Source organism: Moschus berezovskii, chromosome 27, assembly GCF_049115385.1.
Source record: "Moschus berezovskii isolate FMDL1 chromosome 27, NW_MosBer_1.0, whole genome shotgun sequence".
Lineage (NCBI taxonomy): Eukaryota > Metazoa > Chordata > Mammalia > Artiodactyla > Moschidae > Moschus > Moschus berezovskii.
In genome coordinates, this window is record NC_142486.1 from 5,820,417 (window position 1) to 5,842,523 (window position 22,107).

At 46.0% G+C, this 22,107-nt stretch overlaps 1 protein-coding gene across 1 annotated transcript; it reads right to left on the reverse strand.

Moving 5' to 3' along the window:
* Nucleotides 1-1,503: 1,503 nt before the first annotated feature.
* On the reverse strand, nt 1,504-20,564 carry TRIM4 (tripartite motif containing 4). Its single transcript, XM_055410243.2, has 6 exons — nt 19,925-20,564; nt 14,606-14,701; nt 13,710-13,940; nt 12,688-12,710; nt 12,331-12,428; nt 1,504-5,656 (listed from the first exon to the last, which is right to left on the reverse strand). The coding sequence occupies exons 1-6, from the start codon at nt 20,315-20,317 to the stop codon at nt 5,070-5,072; spliced, it is 1,428 nt and encodes a 475-aa protein (XP_055266218.1). The 5' UTR covers nt 20,318-20,564; the 3' UTR covers nt 1,504-5,069.
* Between the last annotated feature and the right edge of the window lie 1,543 nt (nt 20,565-22,107).

Below are 22,107 nucleotides of genomic sequence, written 5' to 3' on the forward strand. Positions count from 1 at the left end.
ACAAAGTGACATATTGTTTGAAAGTAGACTCAGACCAAAAGCCAGAGATTTTTACAATGGATAAAGCATGACTTGAAATCTGTGCATCATGCTGAATGAGAAACCAAAAATGAGATTACCTGTCTATAAGCACCCTGTAGGTCTACACCACGACACCAGCAATGGCAAAACTGTGAGGAAGAACAGGTTTATTCAGAGGACCATGGTCCCTTCGACTCAGGAGCTCTTTCCCACTTCAGAATCACCCATCTCCTGCATTCTTTCTTTCAGCCCTGAAAGGAGCCCAGATCACCAGGAATTAAGGGCTGGACTCTCAGCATCCAGACTCCAGAGGAGCTCTGATTTTCTTTCTTTCCTCAGAGTCTCTATTGGCTGCCTGAATACCGATACCTTCTAGGTCATCAGTATGGGTATTCTATGATGAACATCTTTCCAAAATTTCTTATGATTCTTCAGTTACCTGGATTTCTTCATGGTCTCTCTTTTCTACTCCTTTTGGTCATTTCATACCACCTTAACATTTTTCAGCATACCAAAGGAAGATGTTTAAAGCGTTAATAGTAACCATGTATTGGGTGGTTATTGCATCCCCAAGAGTGAAACTATGAGGACAATGGAACAAGGACTTGGAATCAAGGTGTCAGGCGAGTGTATGCTCCTCGGTTTTTGTCTCGTCACAGCAAAGATTTGGAGTGACGGACATTAAAGCCCCCTCGCCGTGTCACAGCTCTCGGGTCTTGGACAGACCGTGTTCTAGCTCTTAGACAAATCAGTGTTACAGCTCAGTGTTACAGCTCTATTTTATTTAGAAGATAGCAGGAAAATCCATCTTCAAGGCGTGAGGGCACGTCGATCCAAAGACGCTCTGAGAAGAGCGCCCCAGCGCGCGGGAGAGAGCGAGCTAGCTTTGGCTCCTCTTTTTATACGCTTCTTTCCCCCTGGGCCTGCCCGATGTAAATTGGGCCAGCCAGGAGTGTTGTTTGTTTTACCGGAGCTCCTCACTCCAGTCCTCCGAGCTTCCTTTGTTCTATTTTCGCGGGCTTTTCCCTTCCTTGTCTTTTGGCCACCACCATTTTGGACTCCTTTTCCCTATTCTACCTACCTAACAAAGGTAACGGAGAAGGCAATGGCACCCCACTCCAGTACTCGTCTGGAAAATCCCATGGATGGAGGAGCCTGGTAGGTTGCAATCCATGGGGTCGTGAAGAGTCGGACACGACTGAGCGACTTCACTTTCACACATTGGAGAAGGCAATGACAACCCACTCCAGTGTTCTTGCCTGGAGAATCCCAGAGACGAGGTGGGCTGCCATCTATGGGGTCGCACAGAGTCGGACACAACTGAAGCTACTTAGCAGCAGCAGCAGGAACAAAGGTAACACTGTTTTCAAGTCTTTCACCACACATGAAATAATACTGTTTGAAGATAGATTCAGATTTTTAAAAATGTACATTGCAAACTCTACGGCATGACTCAAAAGTTTTTAAAAGAAGTACAAAAAATAAGAGATAAAATCAACTTTATTTTCTAAATAATAAAACTAGAGAAGGCAGAAAAGGGAAAAAAAGAGATAGACGAAATGAAACTAACAGAAAACAGCTAGCAAAATGGTATATTTTAATGCAACTATACATAGTAACTTTTTAAAGGTGAGGAACAGTTAAGAATTGACAGACTGTTTAGAAAAAAAAGCAAGACTCAACTATATGAGGATGTATTAGTCATGGTTCTTCAGTAAAACAGAACAAATAGATCATTGGCCACTGGCTCCTGTGCTCGTGGAGGACAAGAAGTTCCACAATCCGCTGAAAGCTAAAAAAAACAGGAATGCTGGTAGTTTAATTCTGTCCATGTCCAAAAGCCTGAGAACCAGGAGAGTTAATGGCATAAGTTCCAGTTGAGGTCCAGAGGCCCAGGAATCAGAGGGCTGATGATGTAAGTCCAAGTCCAAGTCTGAAGGTCTGGGAACCAGGAGCACCGATGTCCAAGGGCAAAAGATGAATGTCCCAGCTTAAAACAGAGAATGAATTGGCCCTTCCTCTGATTTTTTGTTCAGGTCTCAACTGACTGGGCGATGCCTACCTGCAATGGTGACTGCAATCTTCTTCACTCGGTCTGTGGATTCAAATATCAATCTCTTCTGGAAACACCCTCACAGACACACCAAGACATGTTTTGCCAGCTCTCTGGGCGTCCCTTAACTCAGGTAAGTTGACACATAAAACTAACCATTACAGTGTTCTATGAGCCACCTATTTTAATATTATAAAAGAATATTTCCAGTTTCAGTTCCAACATGTAAAGAATTTGGATATCATAACACATCCTTATGATGTGAAAAAGATGAAAAGACTGAAAATCATTGGCTTTTGGTGTGGGGGCCCATCAGAGAACTGAGGTTGCACGGCAAACTTGCACCCCAAAATCTGGAAAGACACACAAATCCACACTCAAAGCTGAGATCTGCTTAACAGAGAACCAAAATCTACTGGAGCCATAACCTAGCGGGTGTACTGAAATGACTGCTGCCGCTGCTGCTAAGTCATTTCAGTCGTGTCCGACTCTGTGTGACCCCATAGACGGAAGCCCACCAGGCTCCCCCGTCCCTGGGATTCTCCAGGCAAGAACACTGGAGTGGGTTGCCATTACTGAAATGACAGTTTTGACAAATTGCTGGTGGCTGAGTGTGGTCTAGCTTAAAAACAAGACGCTTTGGGGGAGCTGCAGTATTGGGAGAGCTGCCTATTGTCCTGGGTTTTGCCTCCAGGAACCCCACCAAATTCTCAGAGTGAAAAGCTGAGAAAGATCCCCTCATGGCTTTAGGCAGGGGGAGGAGGAGTAGAAATCACAGATCTGTGCACAGTGTTTTCCGCAACAAAGGCTGGTCTCTAGAGGAAAAGACTTCGGCAGAACTTTATCCAGGGCTACAAAGAGCAGGCGGCTTACAGCGCCAGTATGTGTACCCACAGATTCTGGGGGGGGCAGGTTAACAACGGAGATGGTCAACAGCACCTCCAGGGAGTTCCCTGGCAGTTCAGTGGTTAGGACTCCATTCTCTCATTGCCAAGGACCTGGGTTCAATCCCTGGTGGGGGAACTAAGATCCCACAAGCCAAGAGCACAGCCAGGAAAAAAAATCACTTTGAGAAAGTGCAGAATAAACAGTGGTTGCCAAACTGTCTTCTGGGGAGTCTTCACTGCTGCTCCCGGAGCTACAGTTTCTCTGGCAGATAACTGTGTTTATTGTCTTACAATTCTGGAGGCTAGAAGTCTGAAATCAAAGTGTTGGCAGGGCCAAGCTCCCTCAGAAGCTTCAAGGGGAGGATTCTTCTTTGCCTTTTCCAGCTTCTAGCAGCCTTAGGCATTCCCTGGCTTGGGACAGAATGACTCCAGCCTCTTCCAAGGCCATCTTCCCTCTGTGTCCTCACATGGCATTTCCGTGTGTGAGCGTCTGTGTTTACAAGATTCCCTCTAAGGATATCAGTCACATTGATTAGGACCCACCCTAACGGCCTCATCCTTTTAATTAATTTTTATTGGAGTATAATTGCTTTACAATGTTGTGTTAGTTTCTGCTGTAAAACAAAGGAAATCAGTTATATGTATACATATGTCCCCTCTTTTTTGGATTTCCTTCCCATTCAGGCCATCACGCTAATGGCCTCGTCTTAATTTCCAAATAAGGTCACACTCACAGCTAGGGCTTCAACATATCCTTTTCTTTGGAGGACAGAAATCAACTCATAAGAGCAAGTATCTTGGAGAGTTAAGGAGAACTCAGCAGAGGTCCCTGAATGAGGGGATACTGCTCAGGCTGAAAAGGGAGACAAGCCAGGATGGGCTGGGACATAGAATGGGAGAGGGGTTAGGGAGGGGGCTGGAAGTTTTGTAAGAAGCCATGTTAAATTACTGCCAGAACATCTCTCAAAGTCGAGGAGGAAACACATTAAAATGGTTAGTAGTGGTGGTTCTTAGCAACAACTTTCATTTTCCATCTCTGCTGCAAAAGTCACATGGGGGCACTGCATGAAGAGGCTGCTGCTGCTGCTAAGTCACTTCAGTCGTGTCTGACTCTGTACGACCCCATAGACGGCAGCCCACCAGGCTCCTGCGTCCCTGGGATTCTCCAGGCAAGAACACTGGAGTGGGTTGCCATTTCCTTCTCCAATGCGTGAAAGTGAAGTCGTTAGCCCAGCACAAATACTTAACAAGTATTTCCCAACATTTTCCAGATGATGTTAATAACCTTGTGCACACTGTATACGAATCTGACAAAGGGCAAGCAGAGTGAACACTTGAAGGCAGAGACATGGGCGGGCGACGAGTAACAGCACGGGCAGAGTAGGGGCGAACCACCTCAATTTTCCAATCCAGGAGGAGGAGAAATACTGGTACTTACTGGAAAGCAAAGGAAGTACATGACTGAACAGGAAGAGATTCTATAAATCTGTCAACTTTTGGCAAAAAAGTGAGATAAGCCTACACTGTGGGATGTCTGCGCTATGTAACAACAGCACCGGTTAGGACACGTCAGCCTGCAAATGACCAAAGTGCAACTAAAACTGCCTTACAGAATACGGAGCGACATCTCAGACAAGAAATCTAGGGCTAGGGAGACTCCAACTGTTCCATGAAGCCAACGAAGACCACGTTTCTGAGTCCACGGTTACCATGCTCCTCTCACTCCAGGACAGCTGCTGACGTCAGATGAGCTGTGTCTTCCCAAAAGCTAAAGAACTTTCCCCAGAAGCACCCTGGAGGGTTTCTCACCCGACCTCACTGGCCAGGATTCCCTCCCACGGGTCCGCCTCTCCTGAAGCATGTGGAGCGCACATCCCGAACAGCTCAATTAGGAAGAAGCAGGAGAGAGGGAGAAAAAGTGCTCAAGGTGGCCACCGGAAAGGCACCCCACAGGGCCTTCCACATCTGTCTATGCACAGGACATGCAGGCGGCTGGACCGAACATGAGGCTGGAATCTGAATGAACCAGGATGGAAACGCATGAAGTCAAAGATGAGGGCCAAGCGATGGGTGTTCCCGGCCTGGGGTACAAGGCGAAGAGAATCACCTCATTTCCCACCAGTCACTGGGGGGATGACTACAGATGCTAATGGACTCAACCAGAAAAACGGCCGGAGGCGTGAGCTGGAAGAACAGGAGAACGTGTGCAGGTGCTCTCCGTCCACAGCGTTATAAAAGGAGACTTCCCCAGCCCCATGATCGAGGAAAACTCCCACCCGCTGAAGAGCTGGCTCTCGCTTGGTAGGACTCACGGAGGTGCCTGTCAGGGGCTGACAGCCAGCAGAACTCCAACAAACAGCCCAGATTCCCACCTTGGGGCACATTGTTGAGCCACCAGGGATCCCCATGATGTCCTCCCGACACACCCCCGCAGCCACCTCCAAGCTGCCTCGGTTCTCAACTTCCCAGTAATGTCTCCCTGAAGTGAAAACATTTTTTCCCAAAACGCAGGGTAAATGCTGAAATCGCTCCACAAAGCCTGTGGTCCTCTGCGGATTCCTCCAACCGGTAGCGTAGCTCCATGCTGTAAAAAACAGTGGCCAAGAACTGGTTGATGCTCCGTTTTTCACGTATCTCCCTTCCTGGGAGAAGACAAGTTTGGAATGAGCGGTGTCCTCAGCTAGATTTACAGCCACTGCAGAGAAAAAGAGAGCTGAGATCAGTAATGAAGAGCTGACCACTAACCCTGCTCCAGAAAGGACCATCTGTCCCAGCTTCAGTTCCATCCTTCTCCTCCTATCAAGTACTGTGAGGGATGAGACACCTCACTACCCCCTCAACTGCTCCTCAGCTGAACCTAGCAAGCCACAGTTTGCATTAGCAACCTGAGGTCTTCATTTCCCTTCGGCTCTCAAAGACTACAGCCTAGAAAATGGGAGCTTATTATTCCACGGCCCCAAGGCTTCACCATCAGCATAAAATCTGAAGAAACAATAATAAATACCGACTTGCTGAATCCGTACCAGAACCAAGGCTGTCAACTGGCTGGTTCTTTGTACAGGAACACACAGATGTGATTCCAGGTCTCCCTCTACTGGTTCTAGTGGTTCGCTGCGATCTCAAGACCCCAGCAGGTAACAAAACCGAATTCAGAGCCTCCGAAGTCCCCCTCCCTTCTCTGGAGACTAATCCTCCCTCACAAGCACACATCTTGTTTTCTATGCTCTCTAAGGCTTAAGGACATGACCTTCACCCAAATGCTCATACTTGGAAATCTTAGGCTTATTTGATTCTTCTTCCCCTCTGACCCTCGTTAGCTAACGAATCACCAAGTCCTATCAATTCTACCTCTGAAATAATCACTCGGGTTCTTCCCTTCCTCTCCCATCGCCACTGTCTGCATTCAGACCTTCAGCAACTGTGTCTCCAACTCCCCCCTGGCTGCCTCCTAAATCTCTTCCCTCCCAAACCCTCCATATCTCTTCAGTTTGCTGAGAGCTGTGTTTTGTTTTGCTTTTCTTAATCAACATAGATGTTAGATTTTGACAAAGGTTTCTTTTTCCTGCATCTACTGAGGAGATCAAATAGATCCTTTTTGAATGTGCTAATGTGGTGAATTACAGTGATCTGAAAATATTAAACCAAACCTGCTTTTCTGCAATAAATCCCATTTGGTTGTGATGTATTATACATTACTGAATTCAACTTGCTAAAATTTTCTTTCAAATTCTTATATTTCATGAGGGACATTCATCTATGGTTCTCTTCACTTGTAATGTCTTTGATTTCAGTATCATGGTAATGCAGGTCTCACAGAACAAGTTGGGAATAGTCTCTTCAATTTTTTGTTAAGAGTTTGTGTAGAATAGATATTTCTTAAATGTTTGGTGAAATCACCAGTGAAGCCATTTGGGGAGGTTTCTAACATGAATAAATAACATGAATTCCAGTTATCTATTTTTTTCTTGAGTCAGCTTTGGTCATTTGAGTCTTTTAAGGACTTTGTCCATTTCATTCATGCTGTCAGATATATCAGCATAAAGTTGCTCATAATATTTCCTTATCCTTCTAGCATCTACAGAAGCTGTAGTGATGATGCCTCTCTCATTCTTGATACTAGTAATATATCTTTTGTTCTTCCAGTCATTCTGCTTAAAATACATTTCAATAAAATTTAAATTCTCAAAGAGACAACTTTTGGTTCCACTAGTTTTTCTGTTGTTTTTCTGTATTCTATTGCAATAATTTCTGCTCTGATTTTTAATTGTTTCCATCCTTCTGTTTCTTTAGGGCTTTATTTGCTCTTTTTTTTATAATGTCTTATGGTAGAAACTGGTATCACTGGCTTAAGAAATTCCTTTGTAATACATGTGGTGAGTGCTGTACATTTCCCCTGAAGTATTGCTTTAGCTGTATCCCACAAAGTACTTCCTAATTTCCCTTTTGATTCACCTTTAGCTCATGGATTATCAAAAAGTGTGTTATTTAGCGTCCTAACATTTGGGGACTTATCAAAGCTTTTTGTTTTTGTTTTTACTGATTTCAAAATGCACTGTAGTCAAAGAACATATTTTGCATGGCCTGAATGCTTTTGAATACTGTAGCCCACAGGCTCCTCTGTCCATGGGGATTCTCCAGGCAAGAACACTGGTGTGGGTTGCATGCCCTCCTCCAGGGGTCCTCCCAACCCAGGAATTGAACCCAGGTCTCCCGCATTGCAGGCATATTCTTTACCATCTGCACCACCAAGGAAGCCCTTTGAATACTGATGTCTTATGGCCCACCTTGTTCTACCCTGGAAAATGTTCCATATACACACAAAAAGAATGTGTATTCTGCTGTTGTTTGGGTCAGTATTCTATAAATAACAGGGTGGTCAAGTTGACTGATAGTTTTATTCAGTCTGTCTTTAATGATTTTCTGCCTACTTGTTCTAAAATTTATCTTTAAAAGGTATTGAAAATTCCAGCTGCAGTTGTGAATGTGTCTATTTCTCCTCGCAGCTCTATTAGCTTTTGCTTAATATATTCTGAAGTTCTGTTATTAACTGTATAAATGTTTAGAACTGTTATATCCTCCTGATAAACTGACCCATTTATCATTAGGAAATGACTTTCTTCATCTCTGGTAATATTCCTTGCTCTGAAATCTATTTGGTAATAACATAAACCATTAGATTTTTGATTAATGTTAGCATGATGTATCTTTTCTCATTTTACTTTTAACATGTATGGGCCTTTGTATTTAATGTGTGTTTCTTGCAGCATATAGTTAGCTGGGTCTTGCACTTCTTTATCCAGTCCAATCAGTCTCTCCCTTTTAATTAGGATATCCAGACCATTTATACTTAACATGATTAGGTCTGTACCTATCATCTTGCTATATTTTCTACCTGTCCTTTTTTCCTCTTTTTTGCCTTCTTTCTGATTAACCAAGTATTTCTTTAATAATGATTCCACTTTATCTCCTTTGTTGACTTATTAGCTATAACTTTGTTTCTAGTGATTGTCATAAAGTTTACAAAGGTACACCTTTCACTTAACGACCTATCTTCAAGTGATATTATACCCCTTCACATGTAAGAATGTATAACAGAATACCTTCATTTCTCCCCTCCCAACATTCATGTTCTTGTTGTTATAAAATAACACAATATATTATTTTCTGTTTGTTTAAACAACTACCGTATTTGTCAAGCTTCTCCATAGAAATAGAACCAATAGGGTGTGTGGGTACTTGTAGAGAGTAGAAGAAACTGGCCCACATGACTGGCAAGTCCAAATCCATGGTGCGTAACAGCAGCAAGACCCAGGGAAAATTAATGTTCCAGTTCCTTCCACAAGGCAGGAGGAACCAAAGCTGAAGATGGAGTCTGAAGGCAGTAAAAAGTCCCTTGTTCCTGGGGAAAAGTCAGTCTTTTGTTCTGTTCAGGCCTTTAACTGACTAGATTAGGCCTGCCAACATTATGGAGAGCAATCTGCTTTCCTCAAGTTTCCTGATTCATATGTTAACCTCACCTAAAAATACTCTCACAGCAATAACCAAAACAATGTTTGACCAAATATCTGGGCACCTTATGCCCAAATCAAATTACCACAGGCATTAGCCATCCCTATCACCTTTAATGAGACTTCAGTTCAGTTCAGTTGCTCAGTCCTGCCTGATTCTTTGCGACCCCATGAACCACAGCACTCCAGGCCTCCCTGTCCATCACCAACTCCCGGAGTTCACTCAAACTCATGTCCATCGAGTCGGTGATGCCATCCAGCCATCTCATTCTCTGTCGTCCCCTTCTCCTCCCACCCCCAATCCCTCCCAGCATCAGAGTCTTTTCTAGTGAGTCAACTCCTCGCATGAGGTGGCCAAAGTATTGCAGTTTCAGCTTTAGCATCAGTCCTTCCAATGAACACCCAGGACTGATCTCCTCTAGAATGGACTGGTTGGATCTCCTTGCAGTCCAAGGGACTCTCAAGAGTCTTCTCCAGCACCACAGTTCAAAAGCATCAATTCTTCGGCGATCAGCTTTCTTCACAGTCCAACTCTCACATCCATACATGACCACTGGAAAAACCATAGCCTTGACTAGACGGACCCTGGTTGGCAAAGTAATGTCTCTGCTTTTTAATATACTATCTAGGTTGGTCATATTGTCACCTTGCTTATTTAACTTATATGCAGAGTACATAATGAGGAACGCTGGGCTGGAAGAAGCACAAGCTGGCGTCAAGATTGCCGGGAGAAATATCAATAACCTCAGATATGCAGATGACACCACCCTTATGGCAGAAAGTGAAGAGGAACTCAAAAGCCTCTTGATGAAAGTGAAAGAGGAGAGTGAAAAGGTTGGCATGAAGCTCAACATTCAGAAAACAAAGATCATGGCATCTGGTCCCATCACTTCATGGGAAATAGATGGAAAAACAGTGGAAACAGTGTCAGACTTTATTTTTTGGGGCTCCAAAATCACTGCGGATGCTGATTGCAGCCATGAAATTAAAAGACGCTTAATGAGACTTAAATAATGACAAAAACAGATATTTCTTTACATCATTACCATTTTGGAAGATCTTTTATTCCTTTGCATAGATCTGACTTCTATCCAGTATCATTTTCCTTCTGCTTGAAGGACTTCCTCTAACATTTCTTGCAGTGCTGGTCTGATAAACTCCTTCAGTTTTTGGATATCTGCAAACATCTTTATCTCACCTTTGTTTCTGAAGCGTATTTTTGCCAGGAATAAAATTCTAGGTAAACAGTCTTTTTCTTTCAGTCTTTTAAAGTTCTTGCTCACTAGCACTGCTTCCAATGAGCACTGGGATATCATCTTTATCTTTGTTCCACCTTGTTCCACAGTATGTAACATGTCCTTTTCTAGTTGTTGCATCTAAAATTTCATCTTTATCACTGGTTTTGGTGTGGTTTTCATCATCTTTCTCATTTAGAACTTGCTGAATTTCTTAGATGTGTATGCTTACAGTTTTCATCAAATTTGGAAAGTTGACTCACTGTTTCTCCAACTGTTTTTCTGTCTCACCCCTATCCTTCGGGTCTCCCTGAGGGATCCCAGTTACCAGACGTAAGGCTGCATGAAGGTGACCCACAGCTCACTGAGGTGCCTTTCATTTTTTAAGTTTTTTTCTCTGTTTCATTTTGCATAGTTTTCACTGCTCCATCTTTTCAAGTTCATGTCCAATCACCTATTAACCCCAACCAGCTTATTCTTCATCTCATAGTTTTCATCTCCAGAAGTCAGATCTGGGTTTTCTTTAATATCTCCCATGTCCATAATATGCATCTTTACAAAATAGTTGCAATAGCTGCATTAATGTTCTTCTATGTTTATGCTAACATCTTGGTCAATCCTGAGTCAATTTCAATTGATTATTCTCCTCACCACGTCATGTTTCCTACCTTTTTGCCTGCCTGGTAATTTCTGATGGGATGCCAGACATTGTGACTGTACATTGTTGGAGACTCATTTTTAAAATACTTATCCGTCTTCTTGAGCTTTGTCCTGGGATGCAGTTCCTTGGAAATAATTTCATCCTTTTGGGTTTTGCTTTCCTGACGTGTAAAGTGGGTCCAGAGGAGTGCTCAGTGCTCAGTGGAGGGTTAATTACCCCCACTGATGAGGCAAGATTTTCCTGAGTGCTCTACCCAGTGCCCCATGAATTAAGAGCTTTCCAGGGGCTGGTAGGAACAGACGTTGTTCCTGGCCCTGTGCGAGCACCAGGAACTGTTCCTTCTAACCAATTTGAAAATTTCCTTCACCTTCGGGTAGCTCTTCACAAGCACGTGCTGATCAGTCCTCTGCTGAATGTTCACAGGACATCTCTGTAAACCATCAGGGTTCTCCCTGTCCAGCTCTCTCCTCTCCAGCACTCTGTAAACTCCCACTACTTTGTTCTGGACTCTCAGCACCACTCTTCAACTCAGGCAGTCCCCCTGGCTCCCCGTGTGTTACCTTCCCCACGGGGGCGGAGACTCTCAAGGCTGGAAGCTGGGGCCATCGTAGGACTCAGCTCATTTGTTTCACATTCCCCGTGTATCACTGTCCTTCGTTGCCTGGCGTTCAGTGTTTCATGTACTGTCTATTTGGGATGTCTTCGGTCAACTGCATCTCAAGAGTAAGTCTGGTCCCTGTCACTTCATTTATCTGGCAGTGGACGTCTCCAGCGTGGCTCTTTTTTTTTTTTCCAGCGTGGCTCTTGATCAGGGATGTACGTGAGAATTGCGCATGTAGCTGCATGTCATGTGCGGGCCTTGGTGTTCTCTAGAGATCTACTCAGTTTACCTGCAGTCGTTCTTACACGCATCTTCTCCTCCATACTCCTGCCTTTCCCCGTGTGTACCTTAACGCTGAGTCACACCCTCACCCTCCCCCACCTTCTGCACATCTCAGCCCACGCTGCCACCTCGGCCTGGAAGCCGCCTCTCAGTTTCCACTTGGCAAACTCCTACTTATGCTTCAAAGCCCCAAACAACTGACACCTGTGCTGTGAAAACTTCCTCACTTCACCCCAACAGAGAGGCTGTCCTCTGTACTTCTGTGATATTTTACTCATGCCACTGATAAACACTGGGCCCCACTGTATTGCAGTAAGTGATATGTCTGTCTCTCCAACTTGCTTATGAGTTCTTAGAAAGAATAGGTCCTTTTCTTTTTGTGTAACTAGTACCTTGAACATACTAACATCCTTTACCTTTAAACGGATGGTTCTTCAGTGAAGCGTATATCCATTTATCCCTAAGTAGTTATTCACCATTTTCCTGACCCTCCTGTTGGCTGCATGCTCTGCTTTCTCCTTCCTTTTCAGACTCCTCTCATTGTTCATTCTCAGAGCTCCACCTCCCTGAAATTCTGCTCACCTTGGAATCGCTTCAGCATTTCCTTCATCATTGGGAGCCGGCACACAGTCTTCACCGTTAGATCTTCAAAGGAATAGTTCACATCCTGATTCTCACACCTAAAAAGAGTACAGAAGGCTGCTCTTCTTAGGAGACAAGCAGATGGCTTAGACCCGCAACTCCCACCTGAAGATTCCAAGCCCAGAGTTCAGACTACTTCTCTCTCCCCCTCCTGGTGCAAGCAGACAGGGTTCCTCCCCGACGGCCCCTCACGTCAGTGCCCAGACTCATCCATGGGGCCCAGGCCTCCTTTTGCTTCTGCTTGGCCTGGATCTTTACAATCTACTCAACCACCCATAAGCAGGAAAGAGCTCATACCTGGCCAACACCTCTGCTGGATTCTGTGAAGAGAAGAAAGAAAGAAGTTACGTACCCTCCCCTTGAGATCTGTTACTCAACTTGGTGAGCGGGTGTTTTTCTGTCAGCTGTTTTTGTGAGCATCACACATGATCTCCTGCTGCCAAGCCCAATGGGTTAACACAAGGCAATGTTTTTTTTGGGTGAGCCCTGCACTGTTTAACAATGTTGACCCATCCTTTCCTTGAAACCCTCCTCTCCCCGCTTTGGCGCTATGACATGCGCTCTCTCCTGGCTGTCCGTCAACTTCCCCCATCTACACTCTTTCAGTCACAGACAAGTGTTAGTGAGGATGTGGTGGCAATAGAAAATGGTTCAGCCACTTTGGAAAAAGGCAATTTCTTAAAACGTTAAATATAAATATACCATATAGCCGAGCAATCCTGCTCCTCCTACTTAGCCAAGAGAAATGAAAACATATCTCCACACAAAGAATGGCAGACAAATATTAAGGCAGAACCCTTCATAATAACATTTGGGTTGTGTCCATCAACTGGTGAACAGGTATACAAAATGTGGTATATTCTGCAAAGGAATACTATTCAGGAATAAAAAGGGAATGCAAATATGATACGCTGCTCCAACATGAATGAACCTCAAAATCATCACACTAAATGAAAGAATGCATACACAAAGGAAATGTGTTATTTCAAAGATTCTTTTGTAATATATGCTTGGATATGGAATTGGAACTTCACTGCTCAAGCAAGTTGTAAACGTTCTAGACAATTCTTGGCATTTAAGTATCTCATATTACCTGAGCTCATCAAACCTAAACTTCACATTAACTTCCTTTGGAAAGGAAATCTTTGACTCTTTAATTACATAACAAAACTAGTAACACAATTAGCAAAAGAGAAAAAACCATGTCTTCTACTAAACCCACTCACCAGGAAGGACACTCAGCTCTAAAGACAGGAGGGAGATGAGTTAGTGACGTTAACAAGTCCGTAAAGACAGAGGCTGTGCCCTGCTGGTCTCACCTGGAGCAGCTCCAGGGTGGAGCTCTGGCTCTTCTCCTTCACCTCGAGGATGAGCTTCTTCAAAGACGTGATCGCTTGATTGAGCCGAAAGATGTTCTCACTCTGTTTCTTCTTCGTCTCTTCTTCTTCCTGCCTCAGCCCCTGAAGAAACAACTGCTCTTCTTCAGTCAGGAGGACGTGCAGCTTTGCAAACTCCGCGCTGACTCTCGTGCGCTGACTCTTCATCTTCTCCTGCAGCCACAGGAGACTGGCTCAGTCCTTTCTCTGCCGGGTCCCTCCTCCTAAATTCCCTGCACGTGACTCCCCAACGGTCCACGATCCTTTCATCCAAATCGCCTCCTCCAGAAAAGCTCCTGCTCACCCCTACAAGCCTGCTCCACCCTTCTCTACGCTGCTTGATGCCTCTGTACCAGTCTCCCTAGCATTAACTCACTCTTTGCAGTACCTGAGTTTCTACTACTCGTCGTCATGCCTTGTTCCTGCAGTTTTTAAACTAAAATGCACTTTCACACCTAGTATTTAATTTAGCCCTCAGAACACCTACTGTTTAGTTGTGGTAAATCTCAGACATACATGTGCGTACCCACATCATACCTCCCAACTGGACAACAGCTCTGGGGAAAAAGTCCATCTGCTTTCCACAATGCCATAGACCCAAATCAACACCCACCTCAGAAGCCAACCCAGGAGGACTGCAGGAAGGGGCACCACCCTTGAGGTCTGAGGATGAAGGGTGTGGAACGCGTGTGGTCCAAAGCCACGGTAGAGATCCACTCTTCCTGTTCTGTCAGCCTGACAACTGATAAGACCCTGTGAGCTCTTCCCAGCCAAAGCCCCTGAGCAGCCTCAGGCTGAAAGGACTAAGGCAAGAAATGCCCAGCTCCTTCTGCTGTTACCTTCCACTCTGCAGCATTCTTCACTTCCACGTCCTGAAAATGTATGACTTTCTTCATCTTGGCTGTCAGACTAGACTGAGTCTTCAGAAGTTTTTCCTGCCAGCAGAAGAAATACACCTAAGTAAGAAATCACCTCTTCCAGCATCTTCCTTGCTCAAGAGCTAAAAGTCACCTCGGCCAAACACAGGATGAGACTAGAAGATGCTGAAGATGACCACAGGCTAATGCACGAGAACTAGTCTGCTCTCGAGTCATCAAAACACTACATAAAGTTTTCTCGTTAAGTAGACAAAAATTAATACCCAGTACTGGCAAGGGAGAAGAAGACCTCTGGCACAATAATAGTAGGAGAACAAAAAGATTCCATCTAATAAAGTAATTATCCTCCAATTAAAATAAATAAATAAAAATTTTGTTAAAAGTTCCCACCTTTTTGAAGGGCAACTGGCAAGATTTAACAGTATTTAAAATATGCAATAATCCTATTTCTAATAATAATATCTAATAAAACACTAGTAAAAATAATATATACAGGAATGTTTATCGCAGCATTCTTCATTATCCATCAGTGGGGAATTATTAAATTATGATATACTGATACTCTACATCAATTTCAGCTCTCGCTATAATTCTGTTTTGAAAAGAACAAATATACATGTGTCTGTGTAAGTGTGTGTGTGTTTATAGTTGAACAGAAAATAATCTGGAAAGATATATAACTAGGTATTATTAACATTGCTTATTTCTAGGGAATAGGAGTGGTGGAGGGAGTCGGAGGGAGAACTAGAAATTTAATAAACTTGTTTTGTTTGGATTTCTACAAGAAGCATATATCCTTTTGTAATTTAAAAAACCCAAATAAGCTATAAAAAAATCGAGCCAATTAGAATCAACAGAGTAAGCTGCAGCGGGTGAGCACCTAGAAGCAGAATGTCAGGCAAGACCTCAGAGGCAGAGGCAGACAGGTTAGAGACAGCACATATCAGGGTGAAATCTCATGTACATGTGAAGCCTCTAATGAGATAAAAAGCTCCTTTGAAGGTGACCAAGAACTTTTTTTTAAGTTTTCACTTTTGTTTGCTAATGAAATATATTTGAAATAGAACTTTTCCATTTTTAAAAGCCCTTAGCAATCCCAGGATGCATGAATTATGCTGTTCCCTTATCCAAGACTCTACCTATGCATTTCTGTATCCTGCCACAAAGAGGTCGCCCGGGGTAAACCCTTTGGGGAGATTAGAAAACTTCTTCCCTGCAGTAACAGAAATTGCCACAAGGTGGCAGGAGGGCAACACCGAGCATTTCAAAACTGGGTAGACCCACAAGTTCAAAAAAATCACTTTTTCTTCATTTAACTTCAGACTTTCGATTTTATATAGAACTACAACAAAAAAACATACATTTATAGAATGAAGACATTTTCTGACTTGTGATCATGTAATTTAAACGACACGAAACTTCAAATCAGATCTGAGTTTCAGTCTAGACCTTCACCAACTAGCTATGGATCTGTGGTTAAGTCAGTCTCACACATTTCCTGGGCTGCAGCTTCCTTTAGAAGATGAAGGCAACCACAATAGATAGTCTTTTCTTAAACACCATGCCAGCTCTGAGGTTCTGTGAATTTCAATCATTGTAACCTCTGCATCCAATCCAAGCAAGCAGGTCTTATCTCCAAAATACATGTCAAATCTGCCCATCTGCCTATTTGCCACCCCCAGCCACCTCCTTGTTCAAACCACCTCTTGTCCGGACAGCTATCAATACAACAGCCTCATGACCAGTCTCCCTATTTCCAATCTTGTTCATCTCTCAGCCAATGTCCTCGGAGCAGCCAGAATCATCTTCTAGAGACCACTCACGTCACGTCAGTTCCCTGCTGAGATTCTCCACTGGCTTCCCTCATCACTGAGAAAATTCAACCACCCTGTGGTCCGACAGAACGCCACCCTTGCCTGCATCTCCCAACTCATCGCGTGCTACTTTTCCTCTTGCTGATCATGCTTCGGGAGCATCGCTCTTCTTTGTGTCATGGGTCTGTCCCGCTCTTCCCAGCCTTGGGGTCTGAATTTGCTGTCCAGTGCCTGGGATGTTCTTCCCACAGTTCCTCTGATAGCTGATCCATCAAGCCTCAGCTGAAATGTCACCTCTTCAGAGAAGACTGCCTGTGCCCTTATCAAAGCCCTCGGCACTTCTCTGGCGTGATTTCTTTCACAGCACAGATTATCACCTGTGATTATTTCTTTGTCTACTGTTTACCTCCCACCCCCACCCCAGCCAGACTGCAAGCTCCGTGGTGTTTTCCTTTTCTGGGTCTGGTACTATAGTACAGCATCTGACACAAAACGGGTGGTTCAAGAAATATTTCTTAAACGAGTTAATAGCAATGAAGGGATTAGTTCCCAGGGTTAACAGACTAAATATTGGCTTGAAGTAAAGAGGTGCTGGGCTTGGAAGCCTTTTCCAAAAAAACACTTTGCTCCCTGAAGTTTATGAAGCTATTTCTCTCTATGTGTTCTCTCGTTCTCTCCCACCATCAGCGACTCCATCAAAGGCAACTTCTGCTCTGGAATACTTCCTCTGTGAAGGTACTAAGATGCAGGTCCATGGTCCTCTATCCTATCTGTAGATCAGAATGTCTTAAGAGTGCTTCCAGGTGGCTCCAATGTATATCCTGAGCCACTGGTGTGGCCCAAGAGAGCAAGCAGAGTGGGCTAGGAATTCATCAAAGCAGGTTTCCTGGATGCGGTGCCCAGGGGCTCAGATCCTCAGAGAAAGCATCCAGCACAGTTTGCAGGGCTCAGGTGTGGGCACAGATGGGGGGTATTTTCCACAGACTCAGGGAACTCCAAACATGTATGACACAGTGCACGTGCTGAGAGTGGGATGGTGGCAACGGGGGAGCTTTACGCAAGGGCAATCCTACGTTTTTCAAGTTAACTCAGGGTGGGGATGTATATGTGCTAAGTCGCTTCAGTCGTGTCTGACTCTGCGACCGCACTGACTGTAGCCCACCAGGCTCTTCTGTCCATGGGACACTCCAGGCAAGAATACTGGAGTGTGTTGTCATGCCCTCCTCAAGGGGCTCTTCTCGACCCAGGGATCCACCCAGTATCTCTGCACTGGCAGGCAGGTCCTTACCACGAGCACCGCAAGGGTGGGGATGGAGGTGGGTAAACAGAGCAGTGATTGCGCAGAGGAGCGTGCAGGAAAGGACCAGTCCTGGGGATTTCCCTGGTGGTCCAGTGGCTAAGACTCTGTGTTCCCAATGCAGGGGGCCCGGGTTCAATCCCTAGTCAGGGAACTAGATCAAACATGCCACAACTAAAAGATCTGGCATGCCACAACCAACATCAAGGATCCCATGAGCTAAGACCTGGCACAGTCAATTAAACAACAATAAACAAAATTTTTCTAAAAGAGAAAGCTTAAAAATATATAATCGAATATATATAGAGAGAGAATCTAAAATAAAATAATCTAAGAAAAAAAAAAGGATAGACTGATAATTCTACAGTGCTGTGTTTCTAGTCTCCTATGCCCCTGCCTCCTGTCCCTCCCCCCTGGACTTCATGTCACAGTTACTTCACTCTCACCGTGTCCCCAGTGAGCACCAGAAATCCGGACTGCGGTCCTAAACTCCTCTCTCTTCCCAAGCCATCATTCCAATTAGTCACAATGTTACTCAGTCCAGCTCATAATTAATCCACGTTCTCCTCTCCTCCAGGACCCCTGTCCTGCACGCTCTCCTCTCCTCCAGGACCCCTGTCCTGCACTGATTCAGGCCCTACGGCCTCCTGCTTCAAATGGCGCAACAACAGCCTAACTGGTCTTTTGCATTCATCCCCCGTGGATGCCACAATGAACTTGGTAAAACAAAAGACCTGAGAGCCGATCATGGCTTCCCTTGCCTTAAAATCCTTCAACGATCCCGATTCTCTGGAAGAGAAAACTCAGGCTTTTCAGTGTGGTGAACAAGATCCTCCACAACGCAATCCTGTCTTTCTTCAGCTTCAACTCCCACCAGCCTCCCTCCCATACACCACCCTCCTAAGGCAAAGAGCAACCTCACCCATCGAGAGCAGACTCATGTTTCACTCCTCTGTAGAGGTGATCCTCACTCCTGTCTGATGCCTCTAATCTCAGACCTTCTGCATGGTGATAACTCACACACACGGAAACAACTGGTCTACAAGCTTACACCCTCGACAAGACCCACGCCTTTCTCATCCATTTATGTCCAGAGTCTAGAACAATGCCTAGCAGACAGGAAGCACCCAAAAAGGCTATCGAATAAAGAAATGAATATATACTTTCTAGTCTACCTTCGCATGTTTCCTGTTTATAGTCAGCTGATAAAAATGAACAGCATTTGACAGTTTACAACACACTTGAACTTGCATCATTACATTCATGTTTTCAACGAGTACTTACTAGATACCAATTCAGATGGAGACCACTGGCGGGACACCTTCAATAATGGAAGGGGTGGGGCTAGTCTGGAAAGGATGATCAAGGAAGATCTTCAAGCTAAAATCTAAAAGGATCTAAAGGACAGAAGGTATGGGTAGAGAGAGAGAACACGCTTGAAACAAAAGCAGGAAGGCCAGTGTGGCTGGAAGGGAGTATGATAAACTGATTTATTTAACCGAAGCTTCTTAACCCATAAGATAGGTAGAACAGAGAATCTCCAAATTCAAACATTAAGTGATTTTCCCAACTGATGAAGCTAGTAACAAAATCTAGACTTGTCCCTCCAAGCCAGGCTTTTCCCAAATCATCAGCTGTTGATGACATCTGTTGGCACAAACCTGTACTGTCCAATACAGCATCTGTGAGCCATGTGAGTTCCTGATACATGGAGAGTCCAAACTGATGTGCGTAAATGTAAAGCACACACAGATTCAAAGGCCCATCATGAAAAAATTAAAATATCTCATTGATAATTTTCATATCGCTGTTGGGTAATTTAGATAAATGAGTTATTAAAATTAGCATCACCTGTTTCTTTTCACCACTAGAAAAACCTTGAATAACAGATGTGCCTGGTTCCTTTTGCTTCTACTGGACAGCACTGGTGTATAACCTCTCAGGATGACCAAGCTGCCGGGAGGCCAGTCTCTGGAAAGTTCTGCAGTGATGACTGAGCCTCCACCGCCCTCCCAATTCCAGTTTTAAACTCCAGCTCTGATCTGTGAGTCTCTTAACTTTTTTGAGCCGGTCAGGGGTGGGGTGAAGGGGGGTTTATGCGTCCAGTGCAGCCAGTAAAGGTTCCCAGGGCATATACCGGCAGCCCAGCCCCGTAAACGGCCGGCTCACCCGGTAGCTCTTGAAGGCCTCGTCGGCTGGGGCCATGGTGTGGGCCTGGTGCTCCTGCGACTCTCTGCACACCAAGCACACGAGCCGCTGATCGTCCTCGCAGAAAAGCCGCAGCGGCTCCCAGTGGCGGCCGCAGAGGCCCGCGGGCACGGGGCTCAGGCGCCGGCGCCGCATCCTCTCGGTCAGCCGGGCCAGGGCCCAGTTGGGCCTCATCGAGGCGGGCGCCGACGGCCGCCGGCACTCGGGGCAGCGGACGGGGCTGCCGCCCGGCGCCCAGGTGCGGCACAGGCAGCCGCGGCAGAAGTTGTGGCCGCACTCGATGGACACCGGGTCCTCGAAATAGTCCAGGCAGATGGCGCAGGTGAGCTCCTCCTGGAAGTCGTCGGCCTCCATGCCGCCCCTCTGTCCCGGATGAGACGCCTGCGGGCGGCGGGCGGTGGCCTCCGGGCCCGCGGCCGCCGAACTCCTCCGGGGTTCGCGATCCAGCGGGGGCGCGGGGCTGCGGCGCGGGCTGCGGCCCTTCCCGCGCGCTCCGGGGCGCGCGAACCGCCGGGTTTCCGGGCGAAGACGGCCCGTGGGAAGTGACAGGACGGCGGGCTGCGACGGGACCAACAAGAGCGATGCGGAAGTCCGCCGGGAGGCCTAGAGAGCCTTCGAGGCGCGCGTCGGCTTCGGGGCGCGCGGGGTACGGGGGTGCTACCGCAGCTGCAGCCGCTGCTGGTGGAAGCGAACTGGGAGGCGCTAATGAACTTGTCCTTCCGGTTCGCCGGCTGCTCCCAGAAGATTTAGGGTCAGGAATCCTAGGCGACCTGCTGCCCAGAAGGGCATTCCGGGCGAGGTGCACCCTAGCGGCCTGGCCAGGAGGAGGACCTGGGGGGCGCGGGGCGCGTCTGTGCAGCCCCGCTGGAAGTGGGGCTAAGGAGGCGCCCGGCCCCACAGGCTGACTTTTTCTGAAATTGCCCTTTTTTGTTCAGCTTCATTCTATCAATACAAAGGCAGGCCTACAGATACACAGACACAGGAAAGGAACCCGTTTTTGACCTCCAACCCCGAGGTCTAGTTGAGATGCTCAAAAGGCAGGATTTCTTGCTGCTCCCACAAAACCCACCCACTCAAAGCTCAACTCTCCGGGAGTCTCCTGGGCTGACTGGAGAGCCAGCTTTCTGGGAGGCGGGCAGGAAAGGGAGTGTTTAGCCCTCACGACCTAGTGGGGAGCCATCTGATCACCCTACCACCCTGATTTCTCTTTCTTCCCCAGCATAGGGGACACATAAGGAAGAGGAAGCCCAACCTCAGGGCATGGGGCACACTCAGCCAATGCAGATAGTGGTTCTAATAACTAAGTTAGGGGGAAGAACTTAATTATTTAATTAAGCTGGGGGAAGAAGTTAGATAGTTTCCCCCAGGTTTGAGACTTCCCACCAGTATTATAGGTGGTTCGATGCAGAGGAAGTCTGTAGGCTAAGGATGCTCTGTGTCAGCTTGTGGGTGATCTGTGAGCCGCTGTTGTCTAAGATGCTAGGAAGGAACAGCTGCTGATGTTAGAGCTGTTCCTGACCCTCCCACCTGAGAAGGTCAAGACCAGGGTGTGAAAGCAGTACCTGGAGAGCGGAGCTGAAGCTGTAGCTGTTGTGAGGATGTTGTGAAAGACCTAATAGGACTGAGAGAGTGGAAAGAAATCAGGTATTCTAAATGGGAGTGCTTAAGCACTTCAGAAGCATGGGGGGCTTCCCTGGTGGCTCAGCAGTAAAGAATCGCCTGCCAATGCAGGAGACATAGGTTCAATCCCTGGTCTGGGAAGATCCCACATGCTGCAGAGCCACTAAGCCCATGCACCACAGCTATGCTCTAGAGCCGGGGGGCCACACCTGCTGAGCCCATGCACTGCAACTACTGAAGCTGGCACTCTAGAGCCCGTGCCACCACATTGAGAAGCCTGGGCACCACGACTAGAGAGGAGTCCCCGCTCTCCACAGCTAGAGAAAAGCCCACGCAGCAGCCAAGACCTAGCACAGCCAAAAATAAATAATTTTTTTAAAAAGATTAAGAAGCACAAATGAATCGACTTTTGGTACCCAACTTGAAGACAGCAACCGTTTTGCTCTCCAAAGGAGCATTCATTGAGGCTTTCACCAAGCAAGATGCTTGCCTGTCTCAGGGAACTATCTGTTTCTCTTCAATGG

What these genes read in the sequence shown, in the direction of transcription:
- TRIM4 (XM_055410243.2), bottom strand. Translation starts at nt 20,317, where the DNA reads ATGGAGGCCGACGACTTCCAGGAGGAGCTCACCTGCGCCATCTGCCTG. An exon ending in AGGCCTTCAAGAGCTACCGG is followed by an intron (nt 14,702 to 19,924) that starts GTGAGCCGGCCG and finishes TTCTGCTGGCAG; the next exon opens with GAAAAACTTCTGAAGACTCA. An exon ending in AATGCTGAAGCGATTCCAAG is followed by an intron (nt 5,657 to 12,330) that starts GTGAGCAGAATT and finishes TTTTCTCTGCAG; the next exon opens with TGGCTGTAAATCTAGCTGAG.